The sequence below is a fragment of the Carettochelys insculpta genome, chromosome 1 (genome assembly GCF_033958435.1).
Source record: "Carettochelys insculpta isolate YL-2023 chromosome 1, ASM3395843v1, whole genome shotgun sequence".
NCBI lineage: Eukaryota > Metazoa > Chordata > Testudines > Carettochelyidae > Carettochelys > Carettochelys insculpta.
In genome coordinates this window covers 351,143,160-351,165,653 of record NC_134137.1, presented here as the reverse complement: position 1 = coordinate 351,165,653, position 22,494 = coordinate 351,143,160, and the positions used below count along the sequence as shown (strand labels likewise).

The 22,494-nt window shown below is 44.1% G+C and overlaps 1 protein-coding gene across 2 annotated transcripts in view; it reads left to right on the top strand.

Moving 5' to 3' along the window:
* The window catches only part of SLC2A13 (solute carrier family 2 member 13), a 387,637-nt gene that overhangs the window by 197,225 nt on the left and 167,918 nt on the right, over nucleotides 1-22,494 (top strand). For both annotated transcript variants that reach the window (XM_075016269.1, XM_075016277.1), the window contains exon 4: nucleotides 1,454-1,562. In XM_075016269.1, coding sequence (XP_074872370.1) covers nucleotides 1,454-1,562 — 109 coding nt within the window. The remainder of the gene's footprint in view (nucleotides 1-1,453; nucleotides 1,563-22,494) is intronic.

The window sequence follows — 22,494 nt, the reverse complement described above, 5'->3', positions numbered from 1 at the left end:
GAATCTTCTTTTAACCATGAAGAGGGAGTTGATTTACAACGTTTGGGTGTCAATAAAAAATATTTTTAAGTTGTTGAAAGTAGTTCTTGCCTAGACCGGTTTGACCAGCTTTTAATAAGAGATTCTCTTTGAACTTGTTTTACTTCAGTTATTGAACCTACTAACAAATGTCCAGCATCCCTAAATATCTGTGTATTGAAATCTGTCTTTCTTTGTTAGTTAAAAGCCCTTAATTTCACAAGAAATTTCTATCATTCATGTTAATCATTAATAAAGAGCAATGCATTGACGTTGAGGAAGATCTAGCAATCCAACCATGAATCTTTGATCCTTGGGAACTTTGGATCTGAGTATTTTTGTGTAGCTTTTTCTGTTATTCCTTGAACTGAATCCATTCTGATTTGTATGCGTACCCTAATAGTTTTGTTAGGTGTTGCAAGTAGGTGTGCCATATCAATCGTGGGCAACCTGTGGCCCGCTGGGGCTCAAGTGCAGCCCACAGACCCCTGGCTATCCGCCACACACGTGGCGTGCCTCCTGCACGCTGCGGAACTGAAGCCCCACACTTCCCAAACCTTTCTCTTCCTCCGAGCACCTACAAAGCACTGCAGATCACCTGATTCACATTCTGTCCTTCCTCGTCTCCCTCCCTCCCAGAGCTGGAATGTGGCGAATCAGCTACTGCAGCCCACTGAGGTGATTAATGGTGCTAGGAGCACAAATTCGTTCTATTAGCTAATGGTGTTGAGTCTTACGCTCTTTTTGCTTGTTTTCATGTTCCACCTTTCTTTCTCAGACTGTTTTAGGACACTTGAACTTTAAAATTAAACTTGGTGGGCAAAGAGAAATGTTTTCTGTTTGGTAAAAGTATTTCTGTCCTCCTTGTGGAGCACAAGGTTATTCTGGCTGTTTTCTTTGCTCCTCTTTTACCATCTCCACATATGGTGGATGCCAGCAGAAGTGTGGAAAGCTTTTGACAGTTAACTTGTGCTCCTTCTGCTGGTCCGACTGCTGAAAAAGCAGAAACCCAGCTAGTTCCAAAATGCATCCTTGTCTGCAATCATTATACGAATGAAGTCAGTGGGAGTTGGAAGTGCATTCTGATTACAGCATCTGAATAAGAACAGTGGCAGAGCACACTCATTTAGTTTCATGGCCTACGTTAATATTAGTGGAAGTTATGAATCTAAATTTGCATAAGCTTTTTATTAAACGAGCCTCTTGTAATCAACGGAATTTATTGGACTGTAACCTTTTTTTGTTTAAAAGTTAATTATATTTTGGGCCTAAATCCCCTGTAAGTCTTCTGTTTAGGAGAATGCAGAAAATGGAAAACTAGATTAAGTATGAGCACTATATTCTAGATTTGATGAAAATATGAGGAAAAATGTCCTAACTGGGAGTATTGAACTGGTGGGTTCATAATATGTTTTGTGCTTTTCTGTTTTTAAAGGTGGTCCTGTGATCTGCAGAATGCTGACCTACCCTCCAACACGAAGAGCTTTAATTGTGGGTTGTGGTCTACAGATGTTCCAACAACTTTCAGGCATTAACACCGTCATGTATGTATCAGTTCCTTATTTTGATAAAATATTGGAAGAGCATTTCATGAGCTTTTCAAGTTTTGATTTTAGACTGAATAGTAATGAAGTTCTGAATGTTTAAATTGGATATATAGATAGATATAGAACCTGAGAAGTATACCTTATTTTAAATATCAATAGTATATTGATAGCACACTATTATTTAAAATTAGATGTTGATTTCCTGGCATCTTGGCTGTGCTCAGAAAGATTTTATTATTGTGCACTTTACTACTCTATGGCAGACCTGTACTTTTCTGGTTGACTAAACTGGATTCTACTGTGACCTTATCAGGAACAAATTGTTAACAATGATTTATTTGCAGAATATTTAGCTTACTGATGCCTCAAAGACATCTATGTGTAATATTAACACGCAACAAAACCTTCATTTGGTTGGACAGGGAATGGTGTATTGGTATACAGCCCACCAGTTCAAATCTTTGGGAGCATGAAAATAAGTGAAGGAAAGTGTTTCCAGCATTCCTTGTCACAAACACATAATCTACACATCTAGCATTTTGTCAATAACACACTCCAGCTCTCCCTTAAGCTTTCATTTCCTTCTCCAACACATACCAAACCCCAGTATGTTCAGTAGCATATATGCCCATGCATGATACCCTCCTGTAATCAAAAATCTGAAGAGCAATCTCCCGTTCTTTTCCATTGACAGATTGTCACTTAGGATTATTGTGGTCCCTGTCTGCCTTAATAGTACTGGCTCAAACATAACTTTAGAAAATGAGCGACTCACTATTTATGTAGGTGGAAAATTCTCCTCACCTCAGAATACAATAGCCAGGAGGGTTTGGCTGACCCAGTGTCCCAGAAGCCAGCAGTTCTTCATGAGGTTCTTTAAAGAGATCGAGTTTAACGTTATCCAGGGACTCTAGATGAATTAGGTGGTTGGCTCTTGAGCCATGAAGTAACATTAGAATAATTTTCAGTGCTGTGGTAGTTTTGTATAATTAAGATGAAACAGGCTCATTTGAGGGATTAGTTTATACTCTTGCCTCTTTGAAACCCTTGCTTCAAGTGGGCAGATTAGATTAAATATGTTGAATTCACACAAAATAGATTGAACTTCATGGATGCACACTGTATTGTCTACGGCATGGATCTGTGATGGCAATCATCTGGAAGACCCACAGTCAAAGTGAGACTGGCGGTTGTTTGGTTTCCTACGATAGACTGGAAAATAAACTGTAGAATGTATCCTCTACTTAATATCTGTAACTCATCAGTATTTTGAGTCCTGTCTTCATATATTGGAAGAACATGTTCCTTTGATCTGACTTAGAAAACCAGGGTGATTATAATCAAATAAATACAGGGTCTGGAATAGGGAGAGTAGGACGTAACTGTATTGGTAATGAATATGACAGCATATTAGAAATATGAAGGAGAGAAATGTAAAAGTTAATGTGTGTAATGTCTATATCGTTTTTTTATGAAGCAAGCAGATGATATTAGTGAATAATACGTGTCATGATACAAAGTTAAATAAGTAAACTTTACATTTTTAAGTCATTTTGTTTACCTCATATCCAAAAGTTCATTACAGAAATATATTTAAATGTCAGAAGATCTATACTCTGCATCTGACTTCGCTTATGCTAAACTGCAAATGTGTTTGGGTCAAACATCTTACATGGACTAGCTTTAACAAACAGCTTGTAATTGACCTAATAGACAGTGAAAGTATGAGTAGAAGAAATTACTTCTGTGCAATATAACTGGACTTTGTAGACTTTGCGCAGAAAGATTTCTTTAATGAACACATTAAAGCAGTGTTGATAAAAGAATAGCCTATACATCATTTACAGTATTCAGTGGTTTTTTTTAAAAATTCAGCGTGACGGAATTTCTATTTCAGTTAACAGATTTTGCAAGCTATTCTTCCATGAAAGCAGTTTCTTTAAATAGGACATTGGCCATATGGTGGTTTGATTGAACATAAATTGGGGATAGCTGTTTTTATTTACTTTTTTAGAAAATGGTTACTTTCAGGAACTGTCAAGCTGTGCAGTAGCTGTCTGTTTAACCGTATGGTCTTATTATCATTGTCCCCATCCTCTTTCTTCCTTTCAGCTTTTTTTTATTTGCTATTCTCACTCTTTATGCTTGATCTCAAATTAGACTGTGTGCCCATTTAGGGAAGGATTGTCTCTTACCTTAAGTTCATGCAGCACTAACAGAATGAGGCCTTGGTCTTGATTGAGACTTTAGGAGACACAGCACAAACAAATAAAAATAGTACAAACTTCTTGTAAACCTAGATTTATTCCACTAAGACCACATCTGCACTAGCCCATTTGCATGGCCATTTTGAAGATTACTAATGAGGCGTTGAAATGCATATTCAGCGCCTCATTAGCATGCTGGCGGCCGCAGCTCTTCGAAAGTGCCACTTCTCGCTGCCGTGCGGCTTGTTCAGATGGGGCTCCTTTTCGAAAGGACCCCGGGAACTTCGAAATCCCCTTATTCCTATAAACTGATAGGAATAAGGGGATTTCGAAGTTCCTGGAGTCCTTTCGAAAAGGAGCCTCGTTTGGACCAGCTGCAGCAGCGAGATGCGGCAATTTCAAAGAGCCGTGGCCACTGGCATGCTAATGAGGCGCTGAATATGCATTTCAGCGCCTCATTAGTAATCTTCAAAGTAGCCATTTGCATGGCCATTTCGAAGAGTTGGGCTAGTGTAGACATGGCCTATGTGACATAGTGATAGTTCCAGTTTGAAAGGATTTCTGTGACCACACCTAATGTTAGTTTCACAAACACCTATTGTGGCTGAATATGCAGCTGTGGGCTAGTGGAAGTCAGCCAGAATCGCTGGAAGGGCAAAAATGGCTTTATTTTTACCTTGAAATTGCCTTGGCTGGTAATGGATCCCCATGAGGCTGTTTTGTCAGATGAGGTCCAGCATAGCAAAGCAGCACTCTGGCATGTTTCCTTCACCCAGCATTATTGTTGGGCGGTGGGGGAGGGGGAGGGAGTGGCTGACTATTCTGGCTCACTGATAAGTGGGTTTTTCTTCCCCAGGAGAGGTCTCCATGTGACCTGGTAGGCTGGCTTTTTACCTTTTCTGAACAGCCAGAGCACACTTTTACTACTTGATTTAAAGCAGCAGGTTCCTTGTCAGTGCGTACTCTGTTCTAGTCTTTTGGCTGGAAACTTCCCACCAGTTGCGAGATAACAGATTCAGAGTAGCTGTGTCCCCTTTTAAGAAGACAGGGCTGTAGAAGCCTTGTAAGTATTGTTTTTAAAAGTCAGCAGTTTAATGAGAAGTTAATGGCAGTAATAAGATGAATTCAAGATAATTACTTAGTAGAAACCTCAGGCACATAATACCCACTCTTCATTATAACTGTGTTAGCACACTGTACTGAAAAGGATAATGCTCTCATCATCGTCCTCATCAATAAAAACAACCATGGGCTCAGCACCTGTTGGTGTCCAATGCCTCCCTCACTATTTCTTTCCATCTTTCCGTGTCCAGGGGCGGAGTGGGTTGGTTTCTGTAAACTAGCTCTGCACCAATCTTCTTTATCATCTACTCATTGTCTGTGGGGTCTGCCTCTCCAATACAAACTGTCCATTATGCCGAATAGTAGGGTCTTTACTTTTCACTTGTTGTTCATTCTGTAGATATGCCCAGATAGCTGTAACTTCCGTTGTATAACCTTCTGCAATACGTTTTCTTTTGGCTGTATCTTCCTATATAATTTCTCACTGGTGACCTTCTGTATTTATCCTATTCACAGGATCTTTCTATAACAACTCCTCTTGAATGCCAATGGCCGTGTCTACACGTGCCCCAAACTTCGAAATGGCCATGCAAATGGCCATTTCGAAGTTTACTAATGAAGCGCTGAAATGCATATTCAGCGCTTCATTAGCATGCGGGCGGCAGCGGCGCTTCGAAATTGATGCGCCTTGCCGCCGCGCGGCGCATCCAGACGGGGCTCCTTTTCAAAAGGACGCCACCTTCTTCGAAGTCCCCTTATTCCCATGAGCTGATGGGAATAAGGGGACTTTGAAGTACGCGGGGCCCTTTCGAAAAGGAGCCCCATCTGGACGCGCCGCGCGGCGGCAAGGCGCGTCAATTTCGAAGCGCCGCTGCCGCCCGCATGCTAATGAAGCGCTGAATGTGCATTTCAGCGCTTCATTAGTAAACTTCGAAATGGCCATTTGCATGGCCATTTCGAAGTTTGGGGCACGTGTAGACACAGCCCCATATCTCCCCGTTGCAAATATGGGACATGGGGGAATGATGCCATCCTGGAGAAAATGGAACGGGTGGTCACCCTATCTGGGAGTCAGGTGGTGGCTGCCCTATGGGGGTTGCCACTCTGCTGGGAGGGATGGGGGCTGTGGGGCAGCTGCAGCTGTCAGCTACCCTATGTCTTGGGTAATTGGAAACGGGACTTCTGCCCTTCCAGCGAAGCTCCCAGCTTCCACCAGCTATGGGAAGCTAGGAGGGAGCCACACTGATCCACCAGCTGGGGGAAGCTGGACAGCAGGCATACCACCATGCGGTCGGCTCCTTGCTTCCACAGCCAGGGGAAGCCGGGTGGCAGCCATGCTGCTGCACAAGTCAGGCCCTTGGCTCCCCCAGCTGGGGGAAGTTGGGCAGCAGCCATGCTTCCGCATGGGTCCAGCTCCCAGCTCTTCCAGCCATGGTGAGCCAGAACTGGGGGCAGCCACCTGCACTTGTAAAAAAAAAAGTGGAATATGGGGCAATAAGCCCCTTTGGCGAAATAAATCAGGACAACGGGATGGTGCCCAAAATGGGAGGGATGGCCACCCTAAATAACACCGTGTCTGGAAAAAAAACAAAAGTTTTGAATCAGAAAGCCAACATGACTAGGAAGCAGGAAAAAAAAAAACTGCAAGCTCATTAGAGCTTCTGAAAAGTTTCTGAACCAGCACTTTGAAATCAGATCTTATGGAGCTGTTGAGCATTGCAAAGCAAATTGACTATAGGAGAACTCTAAATAACACACATAAAATACTGAAAAAACAAATACAAACCACAAGTACCTTTGTGATTCTATATGTTTCCACTTTAAAATCCCAACAAATATATATGGAAAACACAGTAACAGCTGCAGCAAAGAAAGAGGTCACTTGCAATAACCTTTTATTTATTTATTTATTTATTTATTTATTTTTGGTGAGGAATGGACACAGGAGAAATGAGCTCTTGTGAGAATTCCAAGGGACTCTGTTCTTGCAATGCAGTTACATAGTAAAATTGACTTGTTCGACGGCAGTGACATCTGCATGTATCAGACTGCAAAATTCTGCAACGTATCCATCTGCATGAAGGACAAGAACCAAAGACATAAGCGGAAAGCCATTGGGTGTATGCAGTTAAAAACTCTCAGCTGGCCTGTTCCAGGGATTTGAGCATGTATGGCCTGGGTTGAAGGCCTGTTTAATTGAAATATAGACTTCTGGGCTCAGGCTCCAGCTTGTGCTGAGAGACTCTCCTTCCTTTCAGGGTTGTAGAGTCTGGGTGTCAACACAAGCCCTAACATCTATATTGCAATTAAACAGCCCCTTAGCCCAAGCCAGCCTCAGGTGTCTGATTGCAGTGTAGACATATCTTGAAACTGTGTGAGCTGAGTGCTGAACCATATTCTCTCCATCAAGGAAATTGATCTAAAAGAGAAATGAAAAAGCCAGACTATCTAAGCAGACAAATAACTTAGTATTCAGAGTGGAGTAAGTTTTAGAATGCTAAATTTGGGGACTAAAAGAATAAATATCTAGGATCAAAAGTTCTTTTTAGGGGACAAAGACGTCAGCACCATTGTTGCAGAAGAGTCCTCCTGGGACAAATTGGAACATATTACAAACTCTAAAGCTATGTCTACATGGTGATTGCTATCTTGGGGTACAAATGTATCCTGAAATGGAAAGGCCACTGTTTTCCCCTGTGCTCAAAATAGCAGTGCTGTTTTGCCTTGTCATATGAGGGATACTGGAACTTTTGAAATAGCAGCTTTTTTCCAAACTTCTGGTACCATTTGGATGGCATCAACTTTGGAATAAGGAATTTCAAAATTCCTTATGCAATAGTGTTAATATCTTGGATTCAAATGCATAGTGCAAATTGCGTAAATTTCAAAAACAGCTCACCATGTAGACAAAGCCAACGGCAGGGGTCTGCAACTTGTGGCTCCGGAGCCACGTGAGGGTCTTTAAGGACTTCTTCATGGCTCCCAACTCTGTAATTGCAAACTCTCCTGATTATTTTTGGTAAACAGTGAATGTCTCAAAGCCCAAAAATGAACAACAACTATCTAAATAGCAAATGATATGTGATCTTGAAACATTGGATAACTCCCCCTAGTATCCTCCAGAGAAAGAGAAGGTTCGGTGTGAAAATCAAGAAGATAGTGGTACAAACACACATGTAAAGTGTGAGGAAATAGAATATGTAAAAAGTTTGTGAATTTCTTGCAGTAAACATGTATCACATTACAAATCATTCTGCATGCAAACTGTTCTTAAAATAGGGGTTACAAAAAGTGTGGTTTAACATATTTTATTAAAGACTGTCTTGTATTCACATGTATTGCAGCTCTTGAATTATTGAGTTTTTCTACAAAATTGGAAAAAATGGCTCTTCTAGCTATTTTGGTTGTCAACCCCGGCCTAAAGGAACAAAAAAACCATTCCTAATGTACTATTTTACAGTCAGGTGGCTCATTTTGACTCTTCTCTTATTGCCACAAGATATAATATGAGAGCACCAGACCAGATAAAACCTAAACAAAAGATTTTCTTTTCCAGATGGAATTTACATATAATGCTAAAGAGCCTTTTATTTATCATCATCTGCAGTATATTTTTCAATTTCATGAAGTTTTTGAATGGTCACTTCAACAAATATAGCTTAAGTTCAGTGCTTCTTTACCATTTAACTTTGGATTTTCATAAGCCTGTTTGGTGTTTATTAGTCCTAATTAAAATAAGCATGCCACTTCTCTTCATTTAATTTAAATGAAATCCCAACAAATTAATTAAATTAAACTATATAGCTAGTGCAGCTGTGTGTGGAGTTGGTCCATCAACATCTTCAGTCCATAACAAGCTCACACTGATTTAAAAAAAAAGAAGAAGAAGAAGAAGAAATTAAATCACAAATAAGCATCCATTTCCAGCTGGCAAGGAATATCATAAGAGAATAAAAAGTATGACAAAGAAAAAAGCTTAGTAGAAAAAGAAGACAAACAGAATTAAATAAGGCCATTGAGAATAAGAGGTAAAAATGGAAATGGCAAAAGAAGAGAAAAGAGCTGTTGGTTCTAGAAACAGAGAAACTAAAAGAAAGTTAGAAAATGAAAAGTGAACAAATATCACACAGAGTATAAATAAAAGAATGAGAATGGAAACTACATGGAAGACCTAGAATTGGAGATAGGTAGGAATGAGGCCAGGATGCTTTTGAAGATGAATAGGTATTAGAGAAAAGTCATACACACCTAACAAAACGAAGAAAGCCATTTCTCAATAGGTTTAATATCAGCATAGTGCAATTATAGGGCCAGAGCACATGAGGTTCCGTGAGCCTACGGTGTCTGTTAACTTAAAGGGGATGGAGAAATTACTCACCTGCTCCCATGCCTGTGCCCAAAAGTGGTAAAGCAAGCTCCCTGTGCTACTGCATTTGCTAATATTGGCACTAACTGGGTAAGGGTATACAAATGACTTTCTTTACACTAGAATAGGGGTCTGCAACCTGCAGCTCTTTAAGGACTTCTTTGTGGCCCCCAATGCTATAATTGCAAAGTGAAGAATCCCTCTGGTTATTTGATAAATGCTGAACATCTAAAAGCCCAGCAATGAACAACTCATATCTAACTAGCAAACTGTAAGTGATCTCAAAACAGCCCTTTAATACATGCTGTTTTAATACATAGTGCATTGGGGGATGTGATACCATAGATCTGTGTTTTGATCGTGTTATTAATAAAGCCTTGATTTGGAAAGGAAACAGAATGCTGTGACAGGCAACACACTGTTTAAGAAAGAAAACTGAAATTAAATGGGAAGTAAAGTTGGCATAATTAAACTGGATTCAGGAGTGAAAGTCAGGAAGATAGTGGTACAAACACACACATGTAAAGTGTGAGGGAAATAGAATATGTAAAAAGTTTGAGAACGTCCTGCAGTGATCATGTATCACAATATAAATCACTGTGTGTGCACTGTTCTTAAAATAGGAGTTCTAAAAACTATGGTTTGGTGTTATTTATTAAGGACTGTCTCATATTCACATGCATTGTGCTTTGGAATTATTGAGTTTCTTACTGAATTTGGGGGAGAAAAAAGGCTCTTCTTGCTATTTTCGTTGCCGACCCCTGCACTAGAAGGAAGAAGGGTGGGAAAACACTACTTCTAATGTGAATTCGTCTTCAAAAATAAAACAGTGAGCTAGCAATTCATACAGCAACGGTACAGATTAACGTTTGTTAAAGATACTGTGGAAATTTCATGATTCTAATAATGTTCATACTTTAATAACATTTTTAACTTAAGAATAGTTTTAAAGGAAAACAATTATAAGCAACCCTCACCTATTCTCTTGAGGGAAAAAAGAACAGAATTGTTTTCTGTGAGGACCAAGTTCTCCAGTAGCTGTAGCAACCTCAGAGGGCCTATGTCACATTTCAAGATGTAACTGGAGAGTAATACTGGGATTCCAATAGTTTATAAATATATTTACTGTGGATATTGCAAACCAGCTGCTTCCGTTTGACAGTTATGAATAAAAACTTCAGTAACACATGAGCCTTGTCTTGGGGGTTGGATTTATTTTTGCGATTTCTCAAAGTCGGTAGTAAATTCAGGCTGAGACGTGTATGTGTTTTAAAGTATCTGTTTTTTGGAAATATACAACTAGTAATGTGTTCAAAATGGCACCCTAGTCAGGCAGAACAGCCATTCATTCCAGAATGGGATATTTTATTGTAGCATATATTTAATTTCTGATCCAGGAGCCATAGTGACAACCATTATTTATTTCCAATCAGAATACCATGAAGGCTTTATTGTTGTACAAGCAGTATTTTTTTCTAAAATCAATTTATAGCTCTTTGATACTAGAGAGCATTCTGTATATAAATGAATTATTATCAAAATAAGACCTTTGCTGCTCACTATAGCCGTGTCTACACGTGCACGTTACTTCGAAGTAGCGGCACTAACTTCGAAATAGCGCCCGGCACGGCTACACGTGTTGGGTGCTGTTTCGATGTTAACGTCGACCTTAGGCGGTGAGACGTCGAAGCTGCTAACCCCATGAGGGGATGGGAATAGCCCCCTACTTCGACGTTCAACGTCGAAGTAGGGACCGTGTAGTCATTGTGCGTCCCGCAATTTTGAAATTGCGGGGTCCTCCATGGCGGCCATCAGCTGAGGGGTTGAGAGACGCTCTCTCCAGCCCCTCAGCTCAATGGTGGCCGTGTGGAGCGGCCCCTTAAAGGTCCCCACCCCCTCCCTTTCTGTGCAGGAAGCTGAGAGAGCGTGCAGGCAGCAGCAATAACACGCGGCTCGCCTCCACGCTCCTCCGCAGCCATCCACACCCCCACCCAACGCAATGGCCACCCGGCAGCCCCCCCAGCGCCCTGAGGGAACCCCCCTGAAGGGGAGCCAGGGTTCCCAGGGCAGCCAGGGCAGGAGCCAGGCTGGGAAGCGGCAGTGGGGCCCCTCCTGGACGGAGGCCGAGCTTCGGGACCTGCTGGGGCTCTGGAGCGAAGAGGAGGTGCTCCAGGTAATGGGGAGCAAGAGGCAGAATGCGTATGCATTCGCTTGGCTGGCCAAGGGCCTGGCCGCCCAGGGTCACCCTGCCCGCACTCCGGACCATGTCTGGAGTAAAGTCAAGGAGCTGCGGCAGGGTTACGCCCGGGCCCGGAATCCGGCCGGCCGATCTGGGGCCACCCCCATCACTTGCCCCTTTTACAGGGAACTCAGGGACATCCTGGACCCCCGGCACACCTTCTCCCCTCCGGCCATGCTTGACACCTTGGCTGAGGAGCCCCAGCAGGCCCCGGAGCCAGAGTCGACCCCGGAGGTAAGCCCCGCACCCCGGGGGCCCCCCTGGAGCCCACCCCCGGGCCATCGTGGCAGGAGGAGGAGGAGGAGGGGGACTCCTCCTCCACTGAGACGGGGCTCCAGATCCTCCTCCTGCCATCGAGGAGCAGCAGCCGGGCGTCTGCCCCCCGGGTGTCCCCTGACCGTGGGAGTGGACCTACAGGTATGTACCCCCCCTGGTGTACACCCCCGGGGTTGAGGGGCAGGGGTAATAGATATGTGGCCAGGGCCCTCCACATGCCCAGATGACCATGGCCCCAAGGACAGCAGTGGCATGTCCCTCACAGGAGTGCATCAGCCCCTTCCCCCCCCAGCCCGACAGTGCCATGCCACATCCCCGGGGCAGGGGGGAGCGGAACCTCTAGGGTCCCCCGGGAGGAGGGGGTGGGTCACCCAGCAACAGAGCAGCAGCCGCAGCAGCAGCAGCATGTGATGGACTGGGGGGAGTGCAAATGCGAGTCTCAGGCTAGATATGAACAACAAGCTGAATAGCTCCCAGTGGCTAAGGATGATCCTGGGGCTACAACTGGCAGGTTACACCTCTGCCCTGAACAAAGAGGAGGGAGGAGCCGAGCTGGGTTTGACTCGGGGTCTGCAGTTAGAGGCTAGGGGAAGGGAGAGCTGGAAGGCAGCCAGCCTGAGGAGGGGGAAAGCTACACCCCAGAGGGGCACCCCTTGGGGTCTTCTCCCCAGGACAGGTTGGAAGGACTGTCTCTGACTGCTGTACTGTCACTTCTGGGAGAAACTGGGCATCTGTTGCCTAAGAAACCTCTCCTGTCAGACCCTGCTGAGTGAAGTGAGAGTCACTCCGGCCGGGGGACGGAGTGCAGTGCAGGGGGACCCTTGAACCCCATCACAGCAGCATCTCCTGGGGACGGGGATGGGGAACCTGCAGCACAGGGTGGGGGGACAAGGGCCACGGCTCGAGGCCCACACTAACGCCTGTCTCCACTCTTCTTCCCCCACTCCTGTGTTCTGCAGCTGCACCATCGGAAGGACCGGAGAGCGCTGGCGAGGCATCAGTGGTCCCGGAATCCCCTCTGGGGCCATCGCTGCAGGCCAGCCCCTCGGCAGAGGACCGACCAGCCCCACGGTGGACAAGACGGCGGACCCAGCACCAGCTGCCGGCGACGGACCCCCAGCTGCTGGCCCTCCACCGCCGGCAGGTGGAGGTCGCGGAGCAGCGCCTGCGGGTGGAGCAACGCCGCCTCCACCTCCAGGAGCGGGCGCTGGCCTGGCGCCAAGAGGCATGGGGGGCCTACATGGAGACATTCAACCGCATAGTGGACTACCTGCCCCCCATGCTGCGCCAGCCGCCGCTGCGCCCACCCTGACTGCTCCACCCGCCGCGCCACACGCTGCTCCGCTCGTCGCCACGCCGTTGCCCCGCCACCGAGGGCCGTTCCGCCGAGGGAGACCTGGGGCTAGCTGACACTCGCCGGACGTATCTGCTGGTCCTCCCGGCCCCCAGCCAGCCCCGGACAGGGCTGTGGCCGAGGCAGGGCTCCCGGCCGCCCACCCCCAGTGCCGGACTATAGGGGTGTGGGGCCCAGGACGTGGCCCCTCCCCCTTGTATATAGTTGGTATTTATTTATTTGTGCCCCCCGTTTGCCCAGTCCCCCCCCATGTAAATAGTTCTCCCCTTCCTTGTTATCCCTGTTTTTTTTTGTTAATATGTACGTACACTTTTCATATTTAAGTTAGTTAGAAGTTCCTGTATATAGTTTGTATTAGTTAGTTATAGAACAGAGTTGAAAGTAAACCAGTTTGATTTCACAAACAAGTGTCTGCTTTTATTTGTGCAGGAAAAGTGGTGGTGGGGGTGTGCTGTTGGGTGCTCCGTGGTGTGGGCATAGGGGCAGGGAGTGTTGTGGAGGATGGGGGGGACGCAGTGGGGGGCCTGGCAGCATTCACCCCGTGGCCTCATCGAAGTGGGCCCGCAGGGCCTCCCGGACCCGGGTCCCTTCGGGGTCTACCTGGCGACTGGGGGCAGCGGTCGGCTGCACGTCGGCCCTGCCGGCCTCCACAGCCCAGCCCTGAAAAAAGGCCTCCCCCTTGCTCTCCACCAGATTGTGTAGGGCGCTGCACACACCCACAATCTGGGGGATGTTGGTGGGGCCCGCATCCAGGCGGGTGAGGAGACATCTCTAGCGCCCTTTGAGGCGCCCAAATGAGCGCTCCACCACCTGGCGCGCGTGGTTCAGGCGCTGGTTGAATATATGTTCTTCCCACCACAGGAATATTAAATGTTATTACATTATTATCACTATTCCCAAGCAGTCCTGTAATAGGCTACGTCTACACGTGCAGCCAACATCGAAATAGTCTATTTCGATGAATAACGTCTACACGTCCTCCAGGGCCGGCAACGTCGATGTTCAACTTCGACGTTGCTCAGCCCAACATCGAAATAGGCGCAGCGAGGGAACGTCTACACGCCAAAGTAGCACACATCGAAATAAGGGTGCCAGGCACAGCTGCAGACAGGGTCACAGGGCAGACTCAACAGCCAGCCGCTCCCTTAAAGGGCCCCTCCCAGACACAGTTGCACTAAACAACACAAGATACACAGAGTTGACAAATGGTTGCAGACCCTGTGCCTGCAGCATAGATCCCCAGCTGCCGCAGAAGCAGCCAGAAGCCCTGGGCTAAGGGCTGCTGTCCACGGTAACCATAGAGCCCCGCAGGGGCTGGAGAGAGAGCATCTCTCAACCCCCCGGCTGATGGCCGCCATGGAGGACCCAGCAATTTCGACGTTGCGGGACACGGATCGTCTACACGGTCCCTACTTCGACGTTGAACGTCGAAGTAGGGCGCTATTCCTATCTCCTCATGAGGTTAGCAACTTCGACGTCTCGCCGCCTAACGTCGAAGTTAACTTCGAAATAGCGCCCGACGCGTGTAGACGCGACGGGCGCTATTTCTAAGTTGCTGCCGCTACTTCGAAGTAGCGTGCACGTGTAGACGCAGCTATAGTGACCTCATGGACCAGATCCTGCGCTCCACTCAGTACTAAATCGAGAATTGTCCCTCCCCTTGTGGGTTCCTATGCCAGCTGCTCCAAGAAGCCGTCATTAACGGCATCGAGAAATCTTATTTCCACGTCTCACTCTGATGTGACATGTACCCAGTCAATATGGGCGTAACTGAAATTCCCCATTACTGTTGAGTGTTTTATTTTGGTAGCCTCTCTAATCTCCCTTAGCATTTCCACATCACTATCACTGACCTGATCAGGTGGTCGATAGTATATCCCTACTGCTATATTCTTAGTAGAGCTTGGAATTACTATCCATAGTGATTCTAGGGAACATTTTGATTCATTTCAAATTCTTATTTCATTTGATTCTATGTTATCTTTCACAAACAGCGCCACTCCGCCACCCACATGGCCCATTCTATCCTTCCGATATATTTTATATCTTGGTATGATTGTGTCCCATACATTGTCTTCATTCCACCAGGTCTCCGTGATGCCTATTTTGTCAATATCCTCCTTTAATACAAGGTACTCTAGCTCACCCATCATATTAGTCAGACGTCTAGCATTTGTGTAGAAGCATTTTAAAGATTTGCCTTTGCTTATTTGTCTTCCCATCCCAGATGCATTAGATTCTTTTATATGTGATTGTTTGTCTGATCTAGCCCATTGTTTGATATCTCATCTCCTCTCTTTCTTACTAAAGCCTAGAGTATCTCTATTGACGGATTCTCCTCTAAGAGGAGTTTCTGTCCGATCCACGTGCTCCTCTGCACCAATCGGTTCCCCCATCTCTTAGTTTAAAAACTGCTCTATGACCTTTTTAATGTTTAGTGGCAGCAGTCTGGATCTCCTTTGATTTAGGTGGAGCCCATCCTTCCTGTGTAGGCTCCCCTCTCCCAAAAGTGTCCCCAGTTCCTAATCTATCTAAACTCCTCCTCCCTACACCATCGTCTCATCCACGCATTGAGACTCTGAAGTTCTGCTTGCCTACCTGGCCCTGTGCATGGAACAGGAAGCATTTCTGAGAAAGCCACCTTAGAGGTCCTGGATTTCAGTCTCTTTCCTAGCAACTTAAATTTGTCCTCCAGGACATCTCTCTTACCCTTTCCTGTGTCGTTGGTACCAACATGTACCACAAGCACCGGCTCCTCCCCAGCACTACACATTAGTCTATCTAGATGCCTCGAGAGATCCGCAACGTTTTCACCAGGCAGGCAAGTCCCCATACGGTTCTGCCGGTCCTCACAAACCCAGCCATCTATGTTTCTAACAATTGAATCATCCACTACTAACACCTGCCTTTTCCTAACAGCTAGTGTTCCCTCCCACGGACAGGTATGCTCAGTGTGAGAGGATACCATAACATCCTTTGGAAGGAGGGTCCCAGCTATGAGATGGTTTCCCTGAGCTTCCATTGGCTGCTCTCTTCCCCTGAACCTTTCGTCCTCCTTAAGAGCAGTAGGGCTCTCAGACTGGAGGTGGGATAGTACTACAGTGTCCTGTTCACATACCTCTCTGCCTCCCTGAGTTCTTCTAGTTCAGCCACTCTGGCCTCCAAAGCCTGAACTCGGTCTCCGAGGGTCAGGAGCTCCTTGCAACAAGCGTACACATACACCACCCACCCACAGGGCAGACAGTCATACATGTTACACTCGACACAATAAACAGGATAGCCCTCACTCTGCTGCTGGGCTTCTGCCTGCATTTTCTCTATTGAATAATCTGAATATAAATGGGGTTTTTTATTTAAAGGTTTGGGATATATGTTATATGTCAGAAGGAAATGACACCCTCTAACCTCCCCCCCACAAACTCCCCTCTTAAAACTCCCTCCTGTTTGCAGTCCCCCTGGTCGCTATCTAGCAGGGTTTATAAAGCTCTGGCCTTCCTGGTAGCCCCACTTTCTGGCTACAGCTTGATCAATGAGCCGAGCATTTTAGATTTCAATCCCAGTTATGACTCTCAGCTTCCAACTGCCACTCTGAGCACACAGCCTTTCAAACAAACAGACAGCTCAGCACTCAAAAACCTCCAAACAAACAGACAAACACAAGCCCAGAACCCCAAGCACAAAACAGCCACACACTCCAGACAGCCACTTACCTCAAGGTGCTGGAAATTGCCACTCCTTCACCAGGAGAGCCCCTCTCAAAACTCCCTCTTGTTTGCAATTGCCTGTTCACAATCTCCTTGCCCTGTTCCCACCTCCATGAGGCGCATGGCTCTCAGCACTGGGAGCCTGTCTACACTGGCAAGTTACTGTGCTGAAACTTGCTGTTTTCAGTGGGTGATTTTTCACACTTCTGATTTGAGAACGTTTCAGTGCAGTAACTTGCCAGAGTGTGGCTTGTTTAAGTGCCGAGAGGGAGGGATGTACATCCACAGATAAATAGTGTAAACACCCAGGTGAGAGAAAACTTAGTACAGCACAGCTAACACTTGGGCTAAGGAGATGAAACTGAGGCTTTGCCTACACTCGCAATGGAAGAATAGTCCTTTTGTCGTTCAAAGGTGCTACACACACACACACACAAACACACACAAGTGACAAAATGTTTGCTGTGGCAAGTACAGCTGTAAACAGTGCTTCAGGAGTGCTCTTGTGCCGATGGAGGAAATGCCGCTTACTCGTAAGGGGTGGAGGTTTTTTGTCATCAAAAGTGCTGACAAACAGTGTTTATACTCCCTGACTTTTAACAATGCAATATTGTTTAAGATCTAATTCAAAAACAGTAAAGTTTCAGCCTTCCCAATGTCCTCCAGGTCATTGAGAATGATGTGATGTTCTTACCAGTCTAGTTTGGATTTTACCTTTTGGAAAAAAAAACAAAAAACAAACAAACAAAAAGAACCAGCAGTCATGTAAGCACCTTAAAAAGTAGTTTATCACCTATAAATTATTTTGTTAGGCTTTAAAGTGCTACATGACTGTTTATTTAGTTAGAATACAGGCTAACGTGGCTACCTCTCTGTTACTTTTGTAAAAAAGATAAGTGGTACAAAATGCCCCTTCACTCACTATATTGCATTGCACCACTTCACTACAGGTTATTTTCCTTTCTGGAATGTTTACTGTCCCCCATTTTCCCACTATATGGAATGTTTGTCATCCTATTTTCAGACTATACTGAAACAGGCAAATGTAAATTTATCTAATGTATTATGTTGTATAAACCAGTCAGTTATTATAATGACACGTTAAAATAATTGCTATAATCTCTTTTAAATAGTTACTGTAACATCCACCTAACTGGATTGTTAAAGAATAGGACTCTACCACTTGAATCACAGAAGTAACTGTTAGCTGCTAGCAGTCGTAGGTTATCATTCTCAATTTGGACCAACCAGTAGTGAGGGGACACTGCATGGTTAGTTAACATGTAACATTTCATCATTTAGTATATTATGCAGTGCTAGTAAAGTGTTGTCCTATAACTGTGAAGCACCTTTACACTGAATCAGAGAAATGTAGGGCTTAGAAGTACCTCTGAAGGTCATCAGATCTAACCCCGGAAAGTGATTTAGACTGTAACTGATACTGGTTTTGTTCAATCATCTAAAAAGTGGACTAAAATTGGAACTAAAGAGGCTGAATTTTAATCTTAGTCCCAGTCTACACTTAAGTGGAAAGTTGATTTAAGGTATACAGTCCCAACTATGTAAGTTACGTATGTGGAGTTGATGTACCTTAATTTGGGCTTCCATGCTGTCTTCACTAAGGGAGATCAACAGGAGCATTTGATCCCCTTGACTTCCCTTACTCCTTACGAGGGGCATGAGTACTGGCGTTGATGCGGGCACCCTGAAAATTCAATTTAGAACATCACTACCAGGCATGCTCAATCAAACCCCAAAAGATCGAATGCAACAAGCATCCATCTTCCCAGAATTGTACATGTGCCCTAAACAAGCTATTAGTTCAGTCACCTTCCATGGTTAAAATTCATTTAACACTCAGTAAAATCAGGTGTAACTAGTATAAACTGAACAAGGTCAGATTCATTTTGACGTGTGAGTCAGTGTTTTCTATTCCAGGAATCACATAAAATTTCAAAGCACTAACTAATAGTCATTATTTTGAAGGAACGGCCAGGGTTATTGTCTTTTTAATTGAAACATTTTTTTCCAGAAAGAAACTTATTTAAAGAATATATAATAAGTTGTCAGTTTCTCATGCATACCAACATGGTTTATATCAGTAAATCATCCAGAATATTTTCAACAGCTTTATGGGAAATTGAAAGTCAAATAAACTTAATTATAGTGAGAAATGTATGTCTTTGTTCTGCAGTCATTTAACTTAAGAGATTGTACATGGTAAAATCAATGTGCTTTAGACAATTTTAATAGGGCTGCAAAAGCCTATGTAAAGATGGATTTTCACAATGGACAAAACTTGAAAACAGAAACCATTGATTTTAAAAAAAGAAAAGAAACATACCTAGCCAATCCATTTTTAGTGTTCCCTTTGCTATTATTGAAGGCTCTCGTGTTTTAATAAAGATTTCTCCTTCACTGCCCTGCTGCTTCTCCTACTTGAGGCTCTAGTGAAGTCAGAATATTGTTTGATTTCAGTGTGTTGCCTTGGTAATAACAGCAATGTCAAAAATTCAGCATTATACTTTCCCTGCAGGGTCAAAAAGGAGGGAGAGTATGGGTTGTGTTGAAAGGACCAAAGCCTTTGCTGAAATATGCAGCTTTAGTAATTAACAATCATGGGCTACGTCTACACGTGAAGCCAACATTGAAATAGGCTATTTCGATGAATAACGTCTACACGTCCTCCAGGGCTGGCAACGTCGATGTTCAACTTCGACGTTGCGCGGCACCACATCGAAATAGGCGCTGCGAGGGTACGTCTACACGCCAAAGTAGCACACATCGAAATAAGGGTGCCAGGCACAGCTGCAGACAGGGTCACAGGGCGCACTCAACATCAAGCCGCTCCCTTAAAGGGCCCCTCCCAGACACAGTTGCACTAAACAATACAAGATCCACAGAGCCGACAACTGGTTGCAGACCCTGTGCATGCAGCATGGATCCCCAGCTGCGGCAGCAGCAGCCAGAAGCCCTGGGCTAAGGGCTGCTGCCCACGGTGACCATAGATCCCCGCAGGGGCTGGAGAGAGAGCATCTCTCAACCCCGCAGCTGATGGCCACCATGGAGGACCCGGCAATTTCGACGTTGCGGGACGCGGATCGTCTACACGGTCCCTACTTCGACGTTCAACGTCGAAGTAGGGCGCTATTCCGATCCCCTCATGAGGTTAGCGACTTCGACGTCTCACCGCCTAACGTCGAAGTTAACTTCGAAATAGCGCCCGACGCATGTAGCCGCGACGGGCGCTATTTCGAAGTTAGTGCCGCTACTTCGAAGTAGCGTGCACGTGTAGACACAGCTATGGTAAGACAGCTATGAAAAAAATGTGAAGGATAATATGGCTTTAAGTCTTGTATCATCAAGAATTTCCCAGAGTATGTCAGCCAGTTAAACATATTGTATTAATACTTTTAATATGGAAAGCTAATTAATCACATGAAACCAAAATAGTAATGTTGCTCATCAATTTATGAAGGATTGCCAAGGAAGTGTTCCTAAATCTTCTCCCATTTTTTCTTTTGTTTTTTGTAGATGCTCATTGAAGTATTGTTCTATTTATCATGCTCTTCCCACACCCATGAAATGACTATGTCCTGTCAATTTGCCTTTTGCACCCTTGAGTAAAAATTAAGAGGCATAATAAAAAGATAATTTTGTTAGTATATATAGACTATGTTGAACAAGAGTCATTCTTAAGTTAAATAGCATCCCGAAGTCAAATACCTCATTATGGTTTGAAAAATTGTTATGAAATCAAATACTTCTGACATAACCAATTTAAATGTACAACATTTTCCTTCAGATGCAGTATAGACTTGGAATGATGTTTATTTAATGAGTTTTCTGTACTATGGATGGTAGAGACTGTGTAACAAAATGTTTTAACCAATTCATAGTCAAAAAATGGGATACTCTGTAATCTTCAAAGTAGTGGATTGATGCAAATGTAAAATAATTCAAAGCTGACAGTATGAAACCTTAGGAAGAGGAGTAAAAATAAATTGTGAGAGGTAACCTTGTCAGACACTGTCAGTGCAATACGAAAGGTTCAGTGCAACATGCCAGCGAAGACTTTACAAAATAAAAATGAACAAAACACAGCATAGAGTAAAAGACGTGATGCCTTTTGGATTTCTTTGTTCTGCTTTCTCTTGATGACTTGAGAACCAGTTCTCAAGCTCTAGTGTTCAGTGCTCTAGAAATACATTCTGTGTTCATGTAGTCTAGGATTGTCAAAGTTAGTTAGATTATTAAAAAGTCATAGTAGCCTGTTGCATTTATTTTGCTCTAATGATTTAAAGAGAGCTTCCTGTTCTTTCTTATATACTTTGCATTTGTGTATAGACATCAAATATGTTGATCAGATTCCCCCACTGTATTCCCTCTTGGAGTTCCTATGATCCTATTTTAAATTCCCTTTCTCACTTCCTCCAAATGTCCAACTCTCGGTCAAACTTACCTTTTCTTTTTATTGTGGGCTTTTGCACCTACCCCCTTTGAGTCTTGTTTATGGCCCTCCTCTCTATGTTGGTGGGTCTTACAGTTATTTTTATTCGCACACGTCAGTGCACTTTACTAAGGAAAGTATTGTCTCTGCTTTACAAAAGGGTAAACTGAGGCATAAATTGCCTGTAAGCAAGTCAGAGCTGGGAATAAACACCTGATTTACTAATATACAGGGTAGTATTTATATCTATTGGACCATAGTGACCCATTCCCTTGTGTTAATCTTCTGCCTTCCCAAGGCCTCTGTCTTCAGTAGAAACAAGCCCTTAGCTTGGCTCTTGAAAAACAGTTGCCAGTAAACAAAATAAGAAGACATCTACAAGTCCTTTTCACTCTTATTAAACAAGGGATCTCAGCAGCAGCATATTCCCTGGTCCAGAGCATTGTATGCAAAGCCAGAGGTCTTGTGTCTCCAAAGGTCTTCTGAACTTTCTTAGATGAGATAAACAACCACTTTCTATTAGCTCTAAAAGTATGTGCTCTTGCAGAAGGTTCAAATGAAGGAATAATAAAATGTCATTCCTTCATCTCCAGAGTCCTGAAAACAACTGTATTTACATGTTTATATTATAACAAGGATGTGACCTAAATTTAATGTTTATAATTTTAAACTTTACTTTGCATTGTATCTAAATCGGTAATCAAGGTTGTGGCTCGCCCTAAAGAAATTATTATAGAAAGCAAGCTAGTTTTGCTTACACTTCAAAGGACACAGATACAGCCCTCCAAATAAGCAGACGAGCAGTAATTTCTTCAAAAACAAAGATTTAAAGTAAGGAGCGGTTACAGTAATAGAGCAGGGAAAAACAGAGTACAATACAAAAATGATTATAGTTAAAAGAATAAAGGGTGAGGCAAATAAGACACTAACTCTGTAACTCAGTGGTGGGCAACCTGCAACCTATGGGCTGCATGTAACCCATCAGAGTTCTATTTTGTGGCCCATGAGACACGTTGTTTACCATTGCCCACAGGCAGCGTTGCCAGATTCTGCTGGTTTCCGTCTGTACCGTTTTATCCCCATTGGCATTACTAAAGTGACACACACCTAAAGTAAGGGCACACAAAATGCGGTTAATGCTGATTGCAAGACAACACTCACTGTGAAGCCATGCCCTCTTTTTGCATCCAGTCACAGTGTTGCTATGGTCCAGTATCTGTATCACGCAAAATGAATTCTTCAGTTACATCACAGGAAATGGGATTACAATC